General features: G+C 39.2%; 1 protein-coding gene across 5 annotated transcripts in view; it reads right to left on the bottom strand.

The window, feature by feature from the left end:
* ITSN1 (intersectin 1) overlaps positions 1–16,187 on the bottom strand; it is an 80,814-nt gene that overhangs the window by 40,777 nt on the left and 23,850 nt on the right. For 4 of the 5 annotated variants that reach the window (XM_033146964.1, XM_033146968.1, XM_033146965.1 and 1 more), the window contains 11 exons: positions 13,102–13,262; positions 11,595–11,774; positions 11,208–11,301; positions 9,373–9,473; positions 8,060–8,123; positions 7,650–7,787; positions 6,378–6,493; positions 5,163–5,425; positions 2,900–3,049; positions 2,549–2,689; positions 118–205 (listed from right to left, as the gene is read on the bottom strand). In XM_033146964.1, coding sequence (XP_033002855.1) covers positions 118–205; positions 2,549–2,689; positions 2,900–3,049; positions 5,163–5,425; positions 6,378–6,493; positions 7,650–7,787; positions 8,060–8,123; positions 9,373–9,473; positions 11,208–11,301; positions 11,595–11,774; positions 13,102–13,262 — 1,496 coding nt within the window. The remainder of the gene's footprint in view (positions 1–117; positions 206–2,548; positions 2,690–2,899; positions 3,050–5,162; positions 5,426–6,377; positions 6,494–7,649; positions 7,788–8,059; positions 8,124–9,372; positions 9,474–11,207; positions 11,302–11,594; positions 11,775–13,101; positions 13,263–16,187) is intronic. The other variant, XM_033146966.1, reaches the window with a different exon arrangement.

The following is a 16,187-nucleotide window of genomic DNA, read 5'->3' as shown; positions in this document are numbered from 1 at the left end:
AATAAAGATACTTTCTTACAGATATGTAGATCACACAGTTTGGCAATTCTCAAGGCAAAAAAGGTTAGTAATAAATGTATGTTTCAAACACAGAACTGTGTTTTTAATTATACTTACTGTGCAAACTGTTTTGTTGAACCTGCTTCAGCTGATCATTGAGTAATTGCTTTTCTGGAATCAACCTTCCAAGCATCTGTTGAGACTCCTACAAAAATAAAAAACAGCAAAAAATAATCAATTTCAGCTTCAACTAAAATACCATGTTGTTAATTGCTCGACTGTACTATGGCAAAACTCAGCACCTACTACTGTCAATAAACCAGATCTGGGCAAGTTATATGTTAATATCCAAAGCAATCTCACAAATGTCACAACCTCATCTCCAGAAAGGTTCTGTCACTCTTTTTAAATGGATTTTTTTCATATTTTAGAAAATGCTACAAACGAATAGCTAAAAAAAACCATTCATATCATGCTTTTTGAATGGGAAAAAGTAGACAACCACTTGAAAATTGATTGTAGGGAGGGGAGAAAGACAGATGAATATGACCAACTCCAAAGCACTAACACCAACATGTTGTGAAGGTGAGGAAAAGGTGAGGTTATGGAATCTATATAAAACTACACAAGCACCATTTATTGCTGAAATGTACAGTGGCTTTCGACAATGGTTTCATTCAGATGTAATAATAAAATGATGGTTTCTTGTTGCATGAATGAGTCTTGGACACATCAGCTCCCCTCTCTTCCTCCAGCATTGCTGCAAGGAAGAAATTAGAAGCTTTTAATTTCATTTTTAATGAACCACAGGTGAGCAATGACATGTGGTCATATGATATGTGGTTAGCCTTAACTATGGTTTACTGAAACAAGGCCACTTTAAACCTTGATCAGGAAGCTGCCTTATTTAAATAGACCTCAGATAGGATTAACCACAGTTTAGGGTTTAGAGGGAACACTGAACTTTGGTTAATTGAAAACAGAAGTGAAAGCTTCTGATCTCTGCCCTGCAGCCAGGAGCGTTTTAACTAAAGACTTGCTCATGTAACCACCACTTGATTCCTATCTATCATACTAATCAACATTAAAAACTGGTGTTCAAGGCGTACTATTTATTTTTAGCTAGATTTCGGGGGGGGGGGAGCCAGTGTTCAAAAAGGATAAGCTGAGCAACTGGTCAAAGTATTGTTAACTTCAATGTACTCTATGGGGGCTTACTTTGTTCCTGGTCCAGTTAGTACAGAATGCTGCGGCACAACTGACGAGAGCTGTTCGCAAATCAAGCTCTGAAGCACCTCCCCCTCTGTTAAGCATCACTGCAGTACTGCTTAAAGGAGGGTGGGAGGCACTTCAGAGATTGACAACCTGCTCTCTGAAATGCATCACACCCTCCTTTAAAAGGCACTGGGGTGAGCTGTGAGGGAATGAGGGGTTTGGGCCAAGCTATGAGGGGGAGTGAAGGTTCGGAGACATGTGAGGGTACAGAGGAGGATGTGGGTGAGGTGTAAAGAGTGGGGGATCTGCTGGTGTGTAAAGGGAGGAGAGGTTGGCCAGGTGTGTGGGGAAAGGCACTGGCAAGGGGTTGCCTGCTAGGCTGAGTTGCTGAGCAGAGTTAGCAGGGATGGCAGCCCCTCATTACTTATATTTTGATAATTTTTTAAGTTAACTTGTTTCTTATGATCCAGCTTCTGAATTTTTTTAAATGCTCATTTTATATTCTATGTAACTGCTTAGAGGTTATAGATGATTAAGCAGTATTAATCCTTTTGTGTAAATTAATAACATCAAAATCAAAGTTTAGTGTAATGTACACAAGCAGAAATGAGCTACAACACGTCTTGGATTTGTGTGCTACCTACTTTTCCTTCTCCTGCACAGCCAATGAGTAGCTCAAAAGATATCACTTCCACATTTAGTAAAGCACAGCTTTACCTTCAACAGTGGTTAACATTATCTGTGGTTAGCTTAAAACAAGCTAACATCAGAAAACATAGTTTTAATTTTGTTTGTTTAAAAATAAGTATTATTACAGTGGTACCTCCGGTTGCGGACGGGATCTGTTCCGGAGCTCCAGTCGGATCCCGGGGTTTCCGCAACCGGAGGGACTGCTTCTGGAAAAATACTTCTGGGTTTGCCACGTTCACATCCTGAAGGATACACAACCGGATATGTGCGTATCCAGAGGTACCACTGTAATGTTAACCACAATGTGTTGCTCCAAACAGCACAATAAAAAGCAGTTAACCAAAAAGCAGAAGCTTGCAAATGCCTCCTCTTGGCTGTTTGGGGACATGGAATCCAAAGCTCACAGTGCTTGCTTATGTATGATGCAATAAACTATGGTTTAGCGGTGCACCAATATGATAAAAGGGGGACTTCATGGCACAAGATGTAACAAAAATTAAACAGGTTCTTTTCTGTTATAATAAAATTTGACAACTACTAGTTTCAACCTTCATGCATTATTGCATTATGCTCTATTTTGTTTCATCAACAGCAGAACAGACAGGGTGTAGTAACTAAATATTTTCAGTAACTACATACTCACTTGTAACTGCTGCTGCAAATGTGTTATTTCTGCAATTCTTAGCTCTCTAGATTTGTTTGTGCTCTCAATTTCTTGTCTTTGAGTAGACAATCTGCATCGGATATCCTGAAGTTTGCCCTCCAGTTGATGTTTTTTATCATTCTTCAACAAGAAAATAAAGAATTGGTTTACTCAAAATTTAAAATAGAATGCAATATTTACTGCAAATACTTCTAGACTGGTCTGTAAGTCGAAGAAGAAAAACAATCATTATGGAAATGACTCAGGTTTGTATGGTTGTCTCAAATCATTAGTTATATCCAAGGTGAAATACATTACTTTGAAAGATTCTGGCCGGTATTTCTCACTTACTAGAGCTTCTAATTCAAACTCCAATGTTTTTTTCTTAGCTTTCAGAACAACTATATCCTCTTGCTCTTTGTTCCTTTGATTCAGGAGCTCTTGCCGCCGATTGCGTTCCCATTCAAGTTGCCTTTGTCTTTCAAGTTCCCTTTTTGCAGCCTATAGAAGATTAAAATTATGTACACATAATTTGTAGACTTTTGTAATCTGTGCCACATTATAAACCATTCAAATGCAAAATTTACAATTTAGCAGATGTACCGCTTCCTGTCATCCCTCTATGTGTAACAAGACTGAATGGATTCTGGGCTTCTACACATTCTCTAAGTTCTCCCTTTCCCACCATGTACAAAGTATCATCTAAACCAGGAGATTCTGTGAGTACATAAACACACACATTGTTATTCTGGAAATTGCATCAATAGAGAATGTCTGTGGAACGGACAGGTAAGAGAATTCCTGCATTCAAAAGATAATATCCTGGTTCAAATGTTACTACTACTCTGGAGTAAAATATTTACGGGGGGGGGGAGTTACAAAGCACTGGAGGTGTTAAGAGGCTATTGAAACTTTATTCCACTTCCAAGCAGTTTAATATTATAGAGCAGGGGTTGTCAACCTGGTCCCTACCACCCACTAGTGGGCTAGGTGGGCGGCAGGGGGTTCTACTGCACAATCTGAATCCTCCTTCCATCAAGCACTGGTGGGCAGTAAGGAAATTTTACCATCAAGAAAGATGGTATAAAAGGTTGACTACCCCTGTTGTAGAGGGTTGTTGTGTGTTACTAAGAATATTTCTCATAACTGAAAGGAAAGGGAACTTGGGTCAAATAAAACACTAATCAACTAGTTATGCTGACTGCTCTTTATTCTATTTAAATCAGTATGTTGAGTCCTAACAGTCTTTCAAAGCAGCTTACAGCTAAACTACCACGATAAAAATCACAAGATAACCTTCACAGATTGGAGAACTGGGCCAAAACTAACAAAATTAATTTGAATAGGGACAAATGTAAGGTTCTATACTTAGGCAGGAACAACCAGCTGCACAGATATAAGATGGGGGACACCTAGCTTGCCAATTGTACATGTGAAAAGGATCTAGAGGACTTAGTATGAGTCAACAGTGTGATGCAGCAGCAAAAAAGGTAATGCTGTTCTAGGCTGCATCAACAGAAGTCTGGTGTCCCAATCAAGGAAAGTAATAGCCTGCTCTATTTTGCCTTCATCAGACCACACCTGGAGTACTATGTCCAGTTCTGTACACCACAATTTAAGGAGGATATTGACAAGCTGGAATGTGGGCAGAGGGCAGCAGCCAAGATGATGAAGGATCTGGAAACCAAGCCTTATAAGAAACGGTTGAAGGAGTTGGGTATGTTTAGCCTACAGAAGAGGAGACTGAGAGGACATATCAGAGCTATCTTCAAATATCTAAATGGCTGTGACAGGGAAGATGGAGAAAGCTTGTTTTCTCCTGCTCTGGAGGGCAGGACCCAAACCAATGGATTCAAGTTGCAAAGAATGAGATTCTGATTAAAAATTAGGAAGAGCTTTCTGATGGTAAGAGCAGTTTCAGTGTAACAGACTCCCCTTGGAAAGTGGTGGAAGCTTTTAAGCAGAGGCTGGATGACCATCTGCCATGCATGCTTTAGTTGAGATTCCTGCATTGCAGGGGGCTGGACTAGATGAGACTCGAGGTCCCTCCAAACCCTACAGTTCTATGATCCTAAACATGCCAGGTACTACCAGAAGCCCAACAAACAAGCCTGGCAGGCCATTCACGGAAGCAAGCTCTACAATGGAGAGAAAAATCACCTGTTTTAACTCTGAAGGAAGTGGCGGCAGGGAATTCAATACTCATAAAATATGCAGGAGTATATACAGGAGAAGGCAGTCCTTAACATAACATGGAATCAAGCAGTACAGGGCTTTAAAAAGGTCAAAACCTGGAGTTTCGGTTTTGTTCCAAAGCTAAGCAATAGCCAGTATTGTACAGTGTGGCTATCAAGGGAGCATACATGAATCCATGTAGATTTAATTCAACAGTCTCAAAACTCACATGATCATTTATCAGATCCAAGTGAAGAAATGGGTAATTACCTACACCCTTTCCTGAGAAAATGTTGCACTGACATTAGATCATTTCTAATTTTATTTAAAAAATGATTTCACTTTGTACAAATTTTGAAGAAAGCATAATATTCCCCAATATACCTTTTAAAATTTGTTTTTAGACAAGTAGGTATTTCTTCTGAAATTGTCCATTTACCTCACGCCTTTCTATTTCTTTCCTCCTTTCCTCTTCTCTCTGGCGTTCCAACTCTCTCTGTTTTTCTAACTGTTTCTCTAATTCCAGTTGCCTTTTCCGTTCCTGCTCCTGCCGTTCACGCTCTTTCCGCTCCTGCTCTGCCCTTTCTAACTGTGCAAGGCGCTCTTGCTCTTTTCTTTGCAGATCCAAAAGGGCTTGTCTCCTCTTTTCAAGCTCTAGATTGCCACGTTCAAAGTTCTCACGTTTCTTATCTTCAAACGTTACTTTAAGAAAAAGAATGTTACAGTAAGAAATCAGTTTCAGGGTGTGTGGGTGTGTGATATATATATCTATACACATACACACACTAATATAATATAATATAATATAATATAATATAATATAATATAATATAATATAATATAATATAATATATTGTATCATATCCATCTGGAACTGACTTTAAAATATTAACAATTTGAGCAAACATCCTATTTTCATTCATTTCAGTATTCCTACAGAAGGTTACACAAGATAATGGGTTTTGCAAGTCACAACTCTTAGGCACAGACATGCAGTTCCTCTCTGTATATTACGGTATACTGGTCATTGTAAAGGTGTAAAGCAGTTAAATAGGAACTAATTCCTATGAGGCTATCTTTTATTAAGACTTCACAGAGAAATAGTTGAAGTACTAAGTTAGCATGCTCTCCACTGAATAAATGAAATATATTCATATCAAAAAGGACCCAAGCAGTCAAAAAAGACCCTTATGGTACTACAGCTATTACTGGGCAAAGAGAATGCCACAAGGTTCATGTAATGTGGGAGGAGCCCAGGATACATCTCCTTCCCATGTACGTTTCTAGCAGGGGGTGGCACTAATATTGGAAAAGGCTGTATTGCAAGCTTCTCTCCCATGAGTTTCTGATGTTAGGGCACCGTGAACATAAGAAGCTATATTGTAATTATGAAGGTAACATCAGAAGATACTGAAAGGAAGGCTAACATGAACAAATGTGACAATCACATTTGCAATTTGCAGGCTCATTCAAACATTCTCTTGGTTCAGACAGACACAAATTACCAAAATTCTAACTCACACCAACACATATCTTCCAGGAATTACAGCACTTCACCTGTTGACTCCAGGTGGCATATCCCACCCCCATCCCCAAATGTTTTAGTGTCTCCCCAAAAGATGGTCAAAGTGCACTTATTTACATCATCACTCACCAGGCAATTTCTTTTCTAATTGCTGCTGTTCTTCTTCTAACACTGGTTCTTCTGGTAACCTCTGGTCTGCAGACACCGAGCTTGCAACAGATACGCCACTGCCAGAGCGAACTCTTCTGTCAGGAAGAGACAATAGGTTAAAATGTGTACAGTATATGAATAATACTTCTGTTATTAATTCCATTACAATTTAGTTACCTAGTCAGAGTACTGTGCAGGCTACTAACTTACTCATATAAAATTAAAATTCAATACATAAGTAAAGCTGCAATGAGGCCTGCCTTGAAAGCCACCAACAGGCCAGTTTACATATACATCTGTTGATTCCTCACCATTTAATTCATATATAAACCAATTCCACTTACATTGTGGTGGGTCTGTGAGTTAGTATTCTGTTTGTGATACTGCATTTACATTTGCAAGCTACCACTGGGCAAGTGAATGTGTATGTGTGAATCCATCATACGACCAGTCACAGTCAATGTAAATACTAAACCAGGGGTCCCCAAACTAAGACCCGGGTGCCAGATGCGGCCCAATCACCTTTTAAATCCGGCCCGCGGACAATTCGGGAATCAGCGTGTTTTTACATGAGTAGATTGTGTGCTTTTATTTAAAATGCATCTTTGGGTTATTTGTGGGGCATAGTCCGGCCCCCCACAAGGTCTGAGAGACAGTGGACCGGCCCCCTGCTGAAAAAGTTTGCTGCTCCCTGTACGACTACAGGAGGCAATTTCTACTATAAGAGGCAATTTCTACTGTGGCCCTAGACACACAACTACTGTGCACATCTTGTTTTTTAGTTTCTTTGCCTTTGATGCAAACAGGTCATCCACTGAATTCATTATGAGATTGCATGTCAGTGTTTCACACTACCACAACTTTAAAAGGATTTGTGATGTCATGACACACTACAATTTGCATTCATGATTAATGACTGGGACAATGCCATGAATATTTCAATACAGGCTAAAGAAAAGCAATCTTCAATACACACAGTCAATGTGTGTACTGGCCTAATGATATATTTAATTTAGCTACCTTAAAATGATGCATTCACTCAAAAATAACAACTACTACCACTCTTCAGTACAATTTTGACAAAGAGAACAACTTCAACATAAAGGAGTATGGCTCATTTTTTTGCTTAATGCACACAGGAGATTATAGCATTAACCTTTTCTTAATGCATTTTTCAGAATTCAAGCAAAAACAAATAATCTTCTAATTAATCATGGTTCAGGATCAAAATCAAAGCTATAATAATTTTACCTAAATGAAGGAGGAATATATTCCGGAGACAAGACAGGTGGCAATGGCTGTCCTGACATAGCCATATCAATTAAGTGCATAGCCAAAATAAACTCTTCTGCTGTAAGTTTTCCATCCTGGTCAATATCTGAAAGATTCCTATTGAAAAAAGAACCAATTACGTGTTTGTAGTTTCTGCCCACTATCAAAACCAGGAAAAAAACACAATCTACAACACCTGTTCCTAGAAAAATATGGTATATTGAAAACTTGCTTAGGGTGGGATAAGCTCTGTTTCTGGAAAGCCCTGCCAAGTACAGACTAAATTGTCATTATTAATAACAACAAGGAAGACGGCTGAAAAAGTTTAAGGATATGGATAATAAAATTATCTCTGGTGCTTAAAGTACAATTTTATGAAAAATATTTACCATATTGTAGCCAATTGAGCTTGTGGTAAGCTTGATTGCATAAGGATAGTTCTTGCTTGTGGACCTAAAGCATTGGAAACATTAGACCATGAAACTGACAAAATGTTCATATTTTAGTATTTGATTTTCAAAACAGTCACTTATGTGACAAACTTTTAATATCTTACAGTATCTATTTTCAACATAAACAGTAACACTGGGTCAATCTTTTTTTAAAAGCCTGACTCATTGTATGCTGGAAAATTACACATATTATACACATAAATAGTATACAGTGGTGCCCTGCTAGACGAAAATAATTCGTTCTGCGAGTATTTCCGTCTAGCGGTTTTTTCGTCTAGCGAAGCACCAATGCAAACCGCGGTTTTCGCTAGACAAAAAAAAAAAAAAATCGTCTTGCGAGGCAGCCCCAGACAAATTTGTCTTGCGGGGCAGCCTTCCGCTAGACGAATCCCTTCGTCTAGCGAGTTTTTCGTCTAGCGGGGCACCACTGTAAATGAGTCAAGCTCCATGATGTACAATTTCTGCACTTTGAAGAAGCATGAACTCAGGACAAAAGGGAGGAACGAGCTAAGAGGAAGGCACATTTGGCAAATCCCCACTATGATCAACTCCCACCCAGAAACCTATGTCCCCACTGTGAAAGGTCATGTGAATCCAGAATTGGCCTCCACAGTCACTTACAGACACATCGTTAAGACCATGTTCATGGAAGACAATCTTACTCAGCCACGAGTGATCTCCAAAGAAAGAAACTATTTCTGTAGCATAATTTTTAAAGTATATTAATACATGCACATTTTTATACAGTTATATGCACAGGTGTTTGTATATTTTTATGTGCTGGTTACTTTAGAAAACTTAGAGTGTATATGTATATAATATACTTATAATAACTCATATAAGGTAAAAATTGTTCATATTTTGAGTGTAAGAGGAAGTGAGAAAGCTTGCTTCTCATTTAGATTAAGAAACAAAACAAAATTTAGAAAAAAATAATCTGTGCAGATAAGCTCAACATCAAGATTTTCATAAAATGGCAGAGCTGGGGACTCTGAATCAGATCAAGGGCCCATCTGGTACAGTACCCTATATCCAGCAGTGGCCAACTAGATGTTGATTCACAGCAGAGCATAAAAGCCTTCCACTGCTGTTTGTTCCTCCAGCAACTGGTTGCCTCTGAATCTGGAAATTTCATCTCAGCATCATGGCAAAGACACATTGATGGACCTGCCTCTTAACCCCTGCACTACACAATCTCTAACACATTTAGCACAGTCCACAAAATTTTAAAATTAAAAACAAAAGAATACCTGTTAAGTGTCCACTCATTGTTTTATCATGGCTATTGAATAGCTGCCTATATTTCAGTCTTGATGATTGAGGAACAGCCCATTCTGCTGCTGGAGATGCACTGGAGTTATAAAACAGAGACAGTTATCCCATTATCATTCTATCACAATCAAACATGACAGAGCAGCTGCTTAATTTCAAACTATGAATTCTGCACATAAACTGAGACAATCTGCCACTGCTTTTCATTCTCACAGTAACTATGATTTTATTTTTTTTAAGTAACAGCAACATGAGATAATCGGTTGTAACATCACACATAAAAAGGCAGTGGCCTACAACGTATGTGCATTTAACTTGTGTGCAAGCACCCAATGTGTTTTGACTGTACACAATTTTGGTTTTATGTTCTATCCCTGGAACATAGCCTCTGTGTAAGCTTCAGTGCATCCCAATCCCAAAGAAGGGCAGTGCCAAAGAATGCTCCAACTACCACACAATTGCGCTCATTTCACATGCTAGCAAGGTTATGCTTAAAATTCTACAAGGCAGGCTTAAGCAGTACGTGGACCGAGAACTCCCAGAAGTGCAAGCTGGATTTCGAAGGGGCAGAGGAACCAGAGACCAAATTGCAAACATGCTCTGGATTATGGAGAAAGCTCGAGAGTTCCAGAAAAACATCTACTTCTGCTTCATTGACTACGCAAAAGCATTTGACTGTGTTGACCACGACAAACTATGGCAAGTTCTTAAAGAAATGGGAGTACCGGATCACCTAATCTGTCTCCTCAGAAATCTCTATGTGGGACAAGAAGCTACAGTTAGAACTGGATATGGAATAACTGATTGGTTCAAAATTGGGAAAGGAGTATGACAAGGCTGTATATTGCCTCCCTGCTTATTTAAATTATATGCAGAATTCATCATGCGAAAGGCTGGACTGGATGAATCCCAAACCAGAATTAAGATTCCCGGAATAAATATAACATCCTCAGATATGCTGATGACACAACCTTGATGGCAGAAAGTGAGGGTGAAAAGAGGAGAATGCAAAATATGGTCTGAAGCTCAACATCAAAAAAACTAAGATCATGGCCACTGGTCCCATCACCTCCTGGCAAATAGAAGGGGAAGAAATGGAGGCAGTGAGAGATTTTACTTTCTTGGGTTCCATGATCACTGCAGATGGTGACTTCTGTTTCAGTGTATCTGAAGAAGTGTGTTTGCACACGAAAGCTCATACCAAGAACAAACTCAGTTGGTCTCTAAGGTGCTACTGGAAAGAATTTTCTATTTTGTTTCGACTATGGCAGACCAACACGGCTACCCACCTGTAACTGGTGGTGGAAGAGACTCTTGAGTCCCGTGGACTGCAAGAAGATCAAACCTATCATTCTGAAGGAAATCAGCCCTGAGTGCTCACTGGAAGGGCAGATCCTGCAGCTGAGGCTCCAATACTTTGGCCACCTCATGAGAAGAGAAGACTCCCTGGAAAAGACCCTGATGCTGGGAAAGATTGAGGGCACAAGGAGAAGTGGATGACAGAAGACGAGATGGTTGGACAGTGTTCTCAAGGCTACCAACATGAGTCTGACCAAACTGCGGGAAGCGGTGAAAGACAGGCGTGCCTGGCGTGCTCTGGTCCATGGGGTCACAAAGAGTCGGACACAACTGAACAACAACAAAGCTTCAGGTCTACTCTTATTATATCCAAGGTCACATCTCTGAAACCACTTATTTACAACCAATCCCCTTAAACTGAATGGGAAAATTGTGTCTGAGTAGCTGCAGGGCTGTCACCTGTAACAATGCTGCAAATGTGCATTAAAAAGAAAAAGAAAACAGTCATACTTACCCAGGTACATCAAATGATTGTGCCTTTTGCAGTTTTGCATTTAACTGAATCCCTGCACCAGATCTACTGAAGGAAGAACTCTTTGGCAATGTGGCTGAAATAGAACAGTTATGTTTTCAGGTCAGGGCAATTAAATATAAAGTACAGTCAACCAGTTAATGATAAGTAAAGGACAAGCTGTCAACTTCAGGAATTAATTTTTAGGTTAGCATGCTGCTTTTTGTTTTAAAATAGGAACTAAGACAGCTTGCAACAAAAGCACTTTTTAAAAATAATAAAAAAATATAAGCAAGAAAAGGCAAAAATAAAAAGGAGAGTCAAAAGATAAAATAATACTAAAGGAGAGAAAAAGAACATTAGAATGATACTGCAAGTAACACAACTTACCAGGGTGACCAAAAGCAGGTAGAGGTTGTATAACAGCTGGTGCTCCATTAGCAAGGGGGGGCACAGCTGCTGTAGGAACAGAAGATACTAAAGGTGGAGACATTCCCACTACTGGAATGGATGCCATTGGCACTGGAGCAACAGCCGTAAGAGGAGGCATACTGGGTAGGCCACCAATACCTAGAAGAGAGAGATTTTCATAGTTACCATCATTTACAAGTTGAATGGCCTTGGGCTTGCCAACTACCCTTTTCTGTGTCTTCTAGCAACATGGCTACTAGGAAGAAGTTGGAAGCTTTCACTTCCATTTTCAACTAGCTTCTGCTTATTATTATGTTTGACAATAACAACAACTCAACTTGGAGATATTGAAACAAGACAACTTCATAATCATTCAAAGTTAGGTCTTAACTATGTTTATTGAAACCATTGTTTGGGTTTGTATGCAACAATGAAACTGCTTTTCATTGAAAACAAAGCAAGGCCTTCCAGTCTCTTTCTTGCTGTTGCACCAGGGGAGTGGAGTACAGGACTCAAGGTTCATGCATGCAATACCCAGCTTATTTCCTTGTCCTAAGCTCTGGAGTACACCAAGGAGCTAAGCGGGCTCAATGAGGGCACTCAGTACCATCAAATCAAATGCAATGCTATCAAAACCACCTCAGAATCTGCTACAGAATTATTATTTTTTACTCTGTATTAGGCTGAAAATAAATACTCTTAAAAGATTAAAATGTGAAGATCTTAACAGTGAGAATAAACTAATATGCTGGAAGAACTGCTTGCAGAGTGGTGGTTAAGTATGAAGTACAGTCATACCTCGGGTTATGGCCACTTTAGGTTGCGCATTTTCGGGTTGCGCACTGTGCCGAACCCGGAAGTACTGGAACAGCTTACTTCCGGGTTCAGTGCTTCTCGCATGCACAAAAGCGGCAAATCACAACCCGTGTGTGCGCAGACGCGACGCTGCGGGTTGCAAACGCGCCTCCCACACGGATCGTGTTCGCAACCCGAGTGTCCACTGTAAACTGATTTAGGCCAAAAAAACTAGTTTATTGGTTTAAATATTGTACACTATAAGAAAAAAGGCAGGAAACTAAAAAACAAAACCCAATTCCTTGGACTGCTGAATGTAATCAAAAAGCAAAATTAGTAGTGTTTCGTCTTCTAGTATCGCTGATCAATGTTGCAAACGCGCCTCCCACACGGATCGTGTTCGCAACCCGAGTGTCCACTGTAAACTGATTTAGGCCAAAAAAACTAGTTTATTGGTTTAAATATTGTACACTATAAGAAAAAAGGCAGGAAACTAAAAAACAAAACCCAATTCCTTGGACTGCTGAATGTAATCAAAAAGCAAAATTAGTAGTGTTTCGTCTTCTAGTATCGCTGATCAATGTTGCACTTGATATTACTATGACTTTTGAGAGTTAACTACGAAATGGGAGGGAGGGAGAGAGAAAGGCAAGTAAGACACCACATAAACATAAATGAAGTCTGCCCTTACCAAATCCTGGTGCAGTAGAAATGGCAATGGGAGGCTGTATCATAATAGGAGGCAATACAGAAGGAAGCTGATAACCTTGAAGTTTTAGTTTGATAAGTTTCATAGCAATAGAAAACTCCAGCTGGTCCATTCTCCCATCATTGTTCATATCTGCCAGAGCCCTACCAAAAAAGAAAAGGTAATTCATGACTTGCATACCCTTCCAAAAGATGTAAAATAAATAAATAAATTTTAATCTACACTACATTTATGTTATAAAAAAATCCTGCAAACCAACTAGATAATAATATTGTTATGCTACCTGTACAAAATGATGCAATTCTGCTATATTGTACAGATCATATTACTACAAAGAAAAAGTGCTGCACTGCAGCTCAGGATAAAACACACATGTTCTGTGACCTGGCACTAACATCAAAGGCAACATCCGTATGTAGATTTCTCTCCTGCACATATACCCTTATGATGACATTATTGCCTTTTTATATGTTTCCTTATGTCCACCATCAGCAGTCAGTAACACTGAGCAGTGGTGGACAAAAACATTATGTTGTGACGAAGGTATACATGCCCAAACATCAAAGAGGAAGGAGGGAGGGAAAATTCAGTATCAGATTATTTTCTTTTGATGTTAGTCTCAAGCTGTCCATAAAGTTATCATTCCTCATATTATTTAGGTGCAATGTTTTTACTTCATCTGCATTTCCTACCAATTCCATAAATTAATGCCCTGCAGAGAAAACAACTATTTAAGACTATGCAAACAGTACTATTGCCTAACAGAAAACACAAGTATAAAATAGTCAGCCCAACTAATCAAATCCAATTTCAATGTAAATCAAATTAAGGAACAAGAAGCCAAACGTGTGTGTGTGTGTGTGTGTGTGTGTGGTGGTGAAAAGAACACTACTATTTTTAGCACCTCTTTACTATAATCTCTTTTCCACTTACCACCCTCTTAACACTGAAGCCCCAAAGGATTAAATTCTGTTTTGAATTTTTATCATTATTGATAGCTTCTTTCTTTAATTAACTTTGTCGTCTTCTAGTCATAACAGCTGGTTTTATGATTGAATGTTGTTCATTCACATTAACCACGGCTTGTTTTTAACTGTGGTTTAACGTGTTGCACAAACCAGGTCATTGTCTTCTTACAAAAGACATGAAATGGAGTTGTAGAACAAAGATTTCTCATCTCAACTGTAATATTTCAAACCATTTCAACAAGAAGTCAATTGAATGCCACAAGGCAATGCTGTCAAGATTCCCGATTCTACTACAAAACTGCTAGCAAGTCTGCTATATCAAACTGTACATAAAATCAGTGAAATAAGGTACAATAAAACTTTATCTATTGTTACTCCCAATTTCTTAAATAACCATGCTCTAGCAATAGTTAAATGTCTTTCTCAAATCTACAAACCTTTTTTTTATAAAAGCTTGTGTCATTAAATTGTTTAACATAGTAAACAACCTCAAGGAAGCCTGTTTTATCACCTTCTAGACTGAGAACTTCCTCAGTCAAAGGTGAACTAGATGTCAGTGACTCTACAGAGTATTGTGGCTGCAAAAGGAGAGATGGAAATACAAAGTCCAGGAAATGATTTGATGTTAAAAATATTTAGTTTTTCCACAAATGAAGGTGGTACAGTATTAGATTTCATAGAAATTGTAAGATCGTGGTTACAACAGGAATAGTATAATACTGCCATTCAGTGATCTGTTTGTCTTCCCTCCCTCCAGTTTTCATATGTTTCAAGATGAAAGACTGACATCATTTTTACTTGAGTATAAGGACACTTCAAAGTCTGACCCTAAACCAGGCTTCCTCAACCTCTGCCCTCCAGATGTTTTGAGACTACAACTCCCATCATCCCTGACCACTGGTCCTGCTAGCTAGGGATCATGGGAGTTGTAGGCCAAAAACATCTGGAGGGCCGAGGTTGAGGAAGCCTGCCCTAAACCTAGAGTGCTATTAAGATACAAATCATGTTTGTATTTAATATAACACTACTCAACTTTTTTCCTTTTCAAAAACAATGTGCCTATTCTTGGGGGGGGGGGGAGCCAAAGCATAATGCTTTGAATGCCAAAGTTCCCAGGCTCAAAAGCCCTGCCCTCCTCAGCTAAAAACAGTGCAATAAAGTGTTAAAAGCAACTGTATAATCAGCAAGGAAACAAATCAGTTACATAGTTGTGAGTGAATCTCACACAGACACCACAAAATGCAGCAAGACACAGACTTTCGGGGGAAATACCTTAGACAGAAAAACAGAACCTCGAAGAAAGAAAGAACCTTGAAGGTGGGAACACTGAGAGGAAAATGTAACCAAAATCCTCAACACAGAATCACTTGTATACCCAGTGATGAAGCTCACAACTCTGAACCAGAACAAAAGACCAGAAGAGCATCAGCGAAAACAGGTCTGCTTCAAGTGAGGCAGGAAAAACGAACTGTCACTCCAAGGGAGGGGATGACTCAGAGATTCCCTTGAAGTGATGACATTATTTCCTGCTTAAGTGACTGAAGGATTACAAACTACTTTGCGGTGTCCTAATGTCCACTCGATAATAATACTGAACAAAATGGACTAATGCTTTGACTCAGCTTCATGTGCAGATTTACTTAGAAATAAGTTCCGCTGAGTTTAATCAGTTGTATTTTCCATTATTGTGTCTCAAAATGCTTTCCTTTCCTTGGTTTCACTATCTACCCCAGAGCCTAATTTTCAAGTTCTCTACTTAGTATTTAAGATGTACTTCTATCACCATTTTACAACTACACACAGGTCCTGCCATCAGAGCACTTGTTATCCAAAATGCCACTTCCTTACTTCTTTCTGTTTGCAGGTTGGCGGCAGCCTTTTTGGGCAGAAACCATTGAGAAAGGGAGGGGGGAGATGTGACAAATCAGAGCAGGAAAGATTGGACTGGGAACTGCTTTTCCTTTGTATTCTGCTAGTTGGCTGCAGCAGTTGGGGATGGAAACCAGGGAGGGAGGGAGATTGGACAAATCATGGATTAGAAATGTTTCCATAGGATAACTGGAATGTATTTGGAATTAATTTGTATTTGTATAAACTGTA

This window comes from Lacerta agilis, chromosome 4 (assembly GCF_009819535.1).
Source record: "Lacerta agilis isolate rLacAgi1 chromosome 4, rLacAgi1.pri, whole genome shotgun sequence".
Taxonomy (NCBI): domain Eukaryota; kingdom Metazoa; phylum Chordata; class Lepidosauria; order Squamata; family Lacertidae; genus Lacerta; species Lacerta agilis.
Note: the sequence above shows the minus strand (reverse complement) of the source record. Positions and strands in the feature narration are given on the sequence as shown.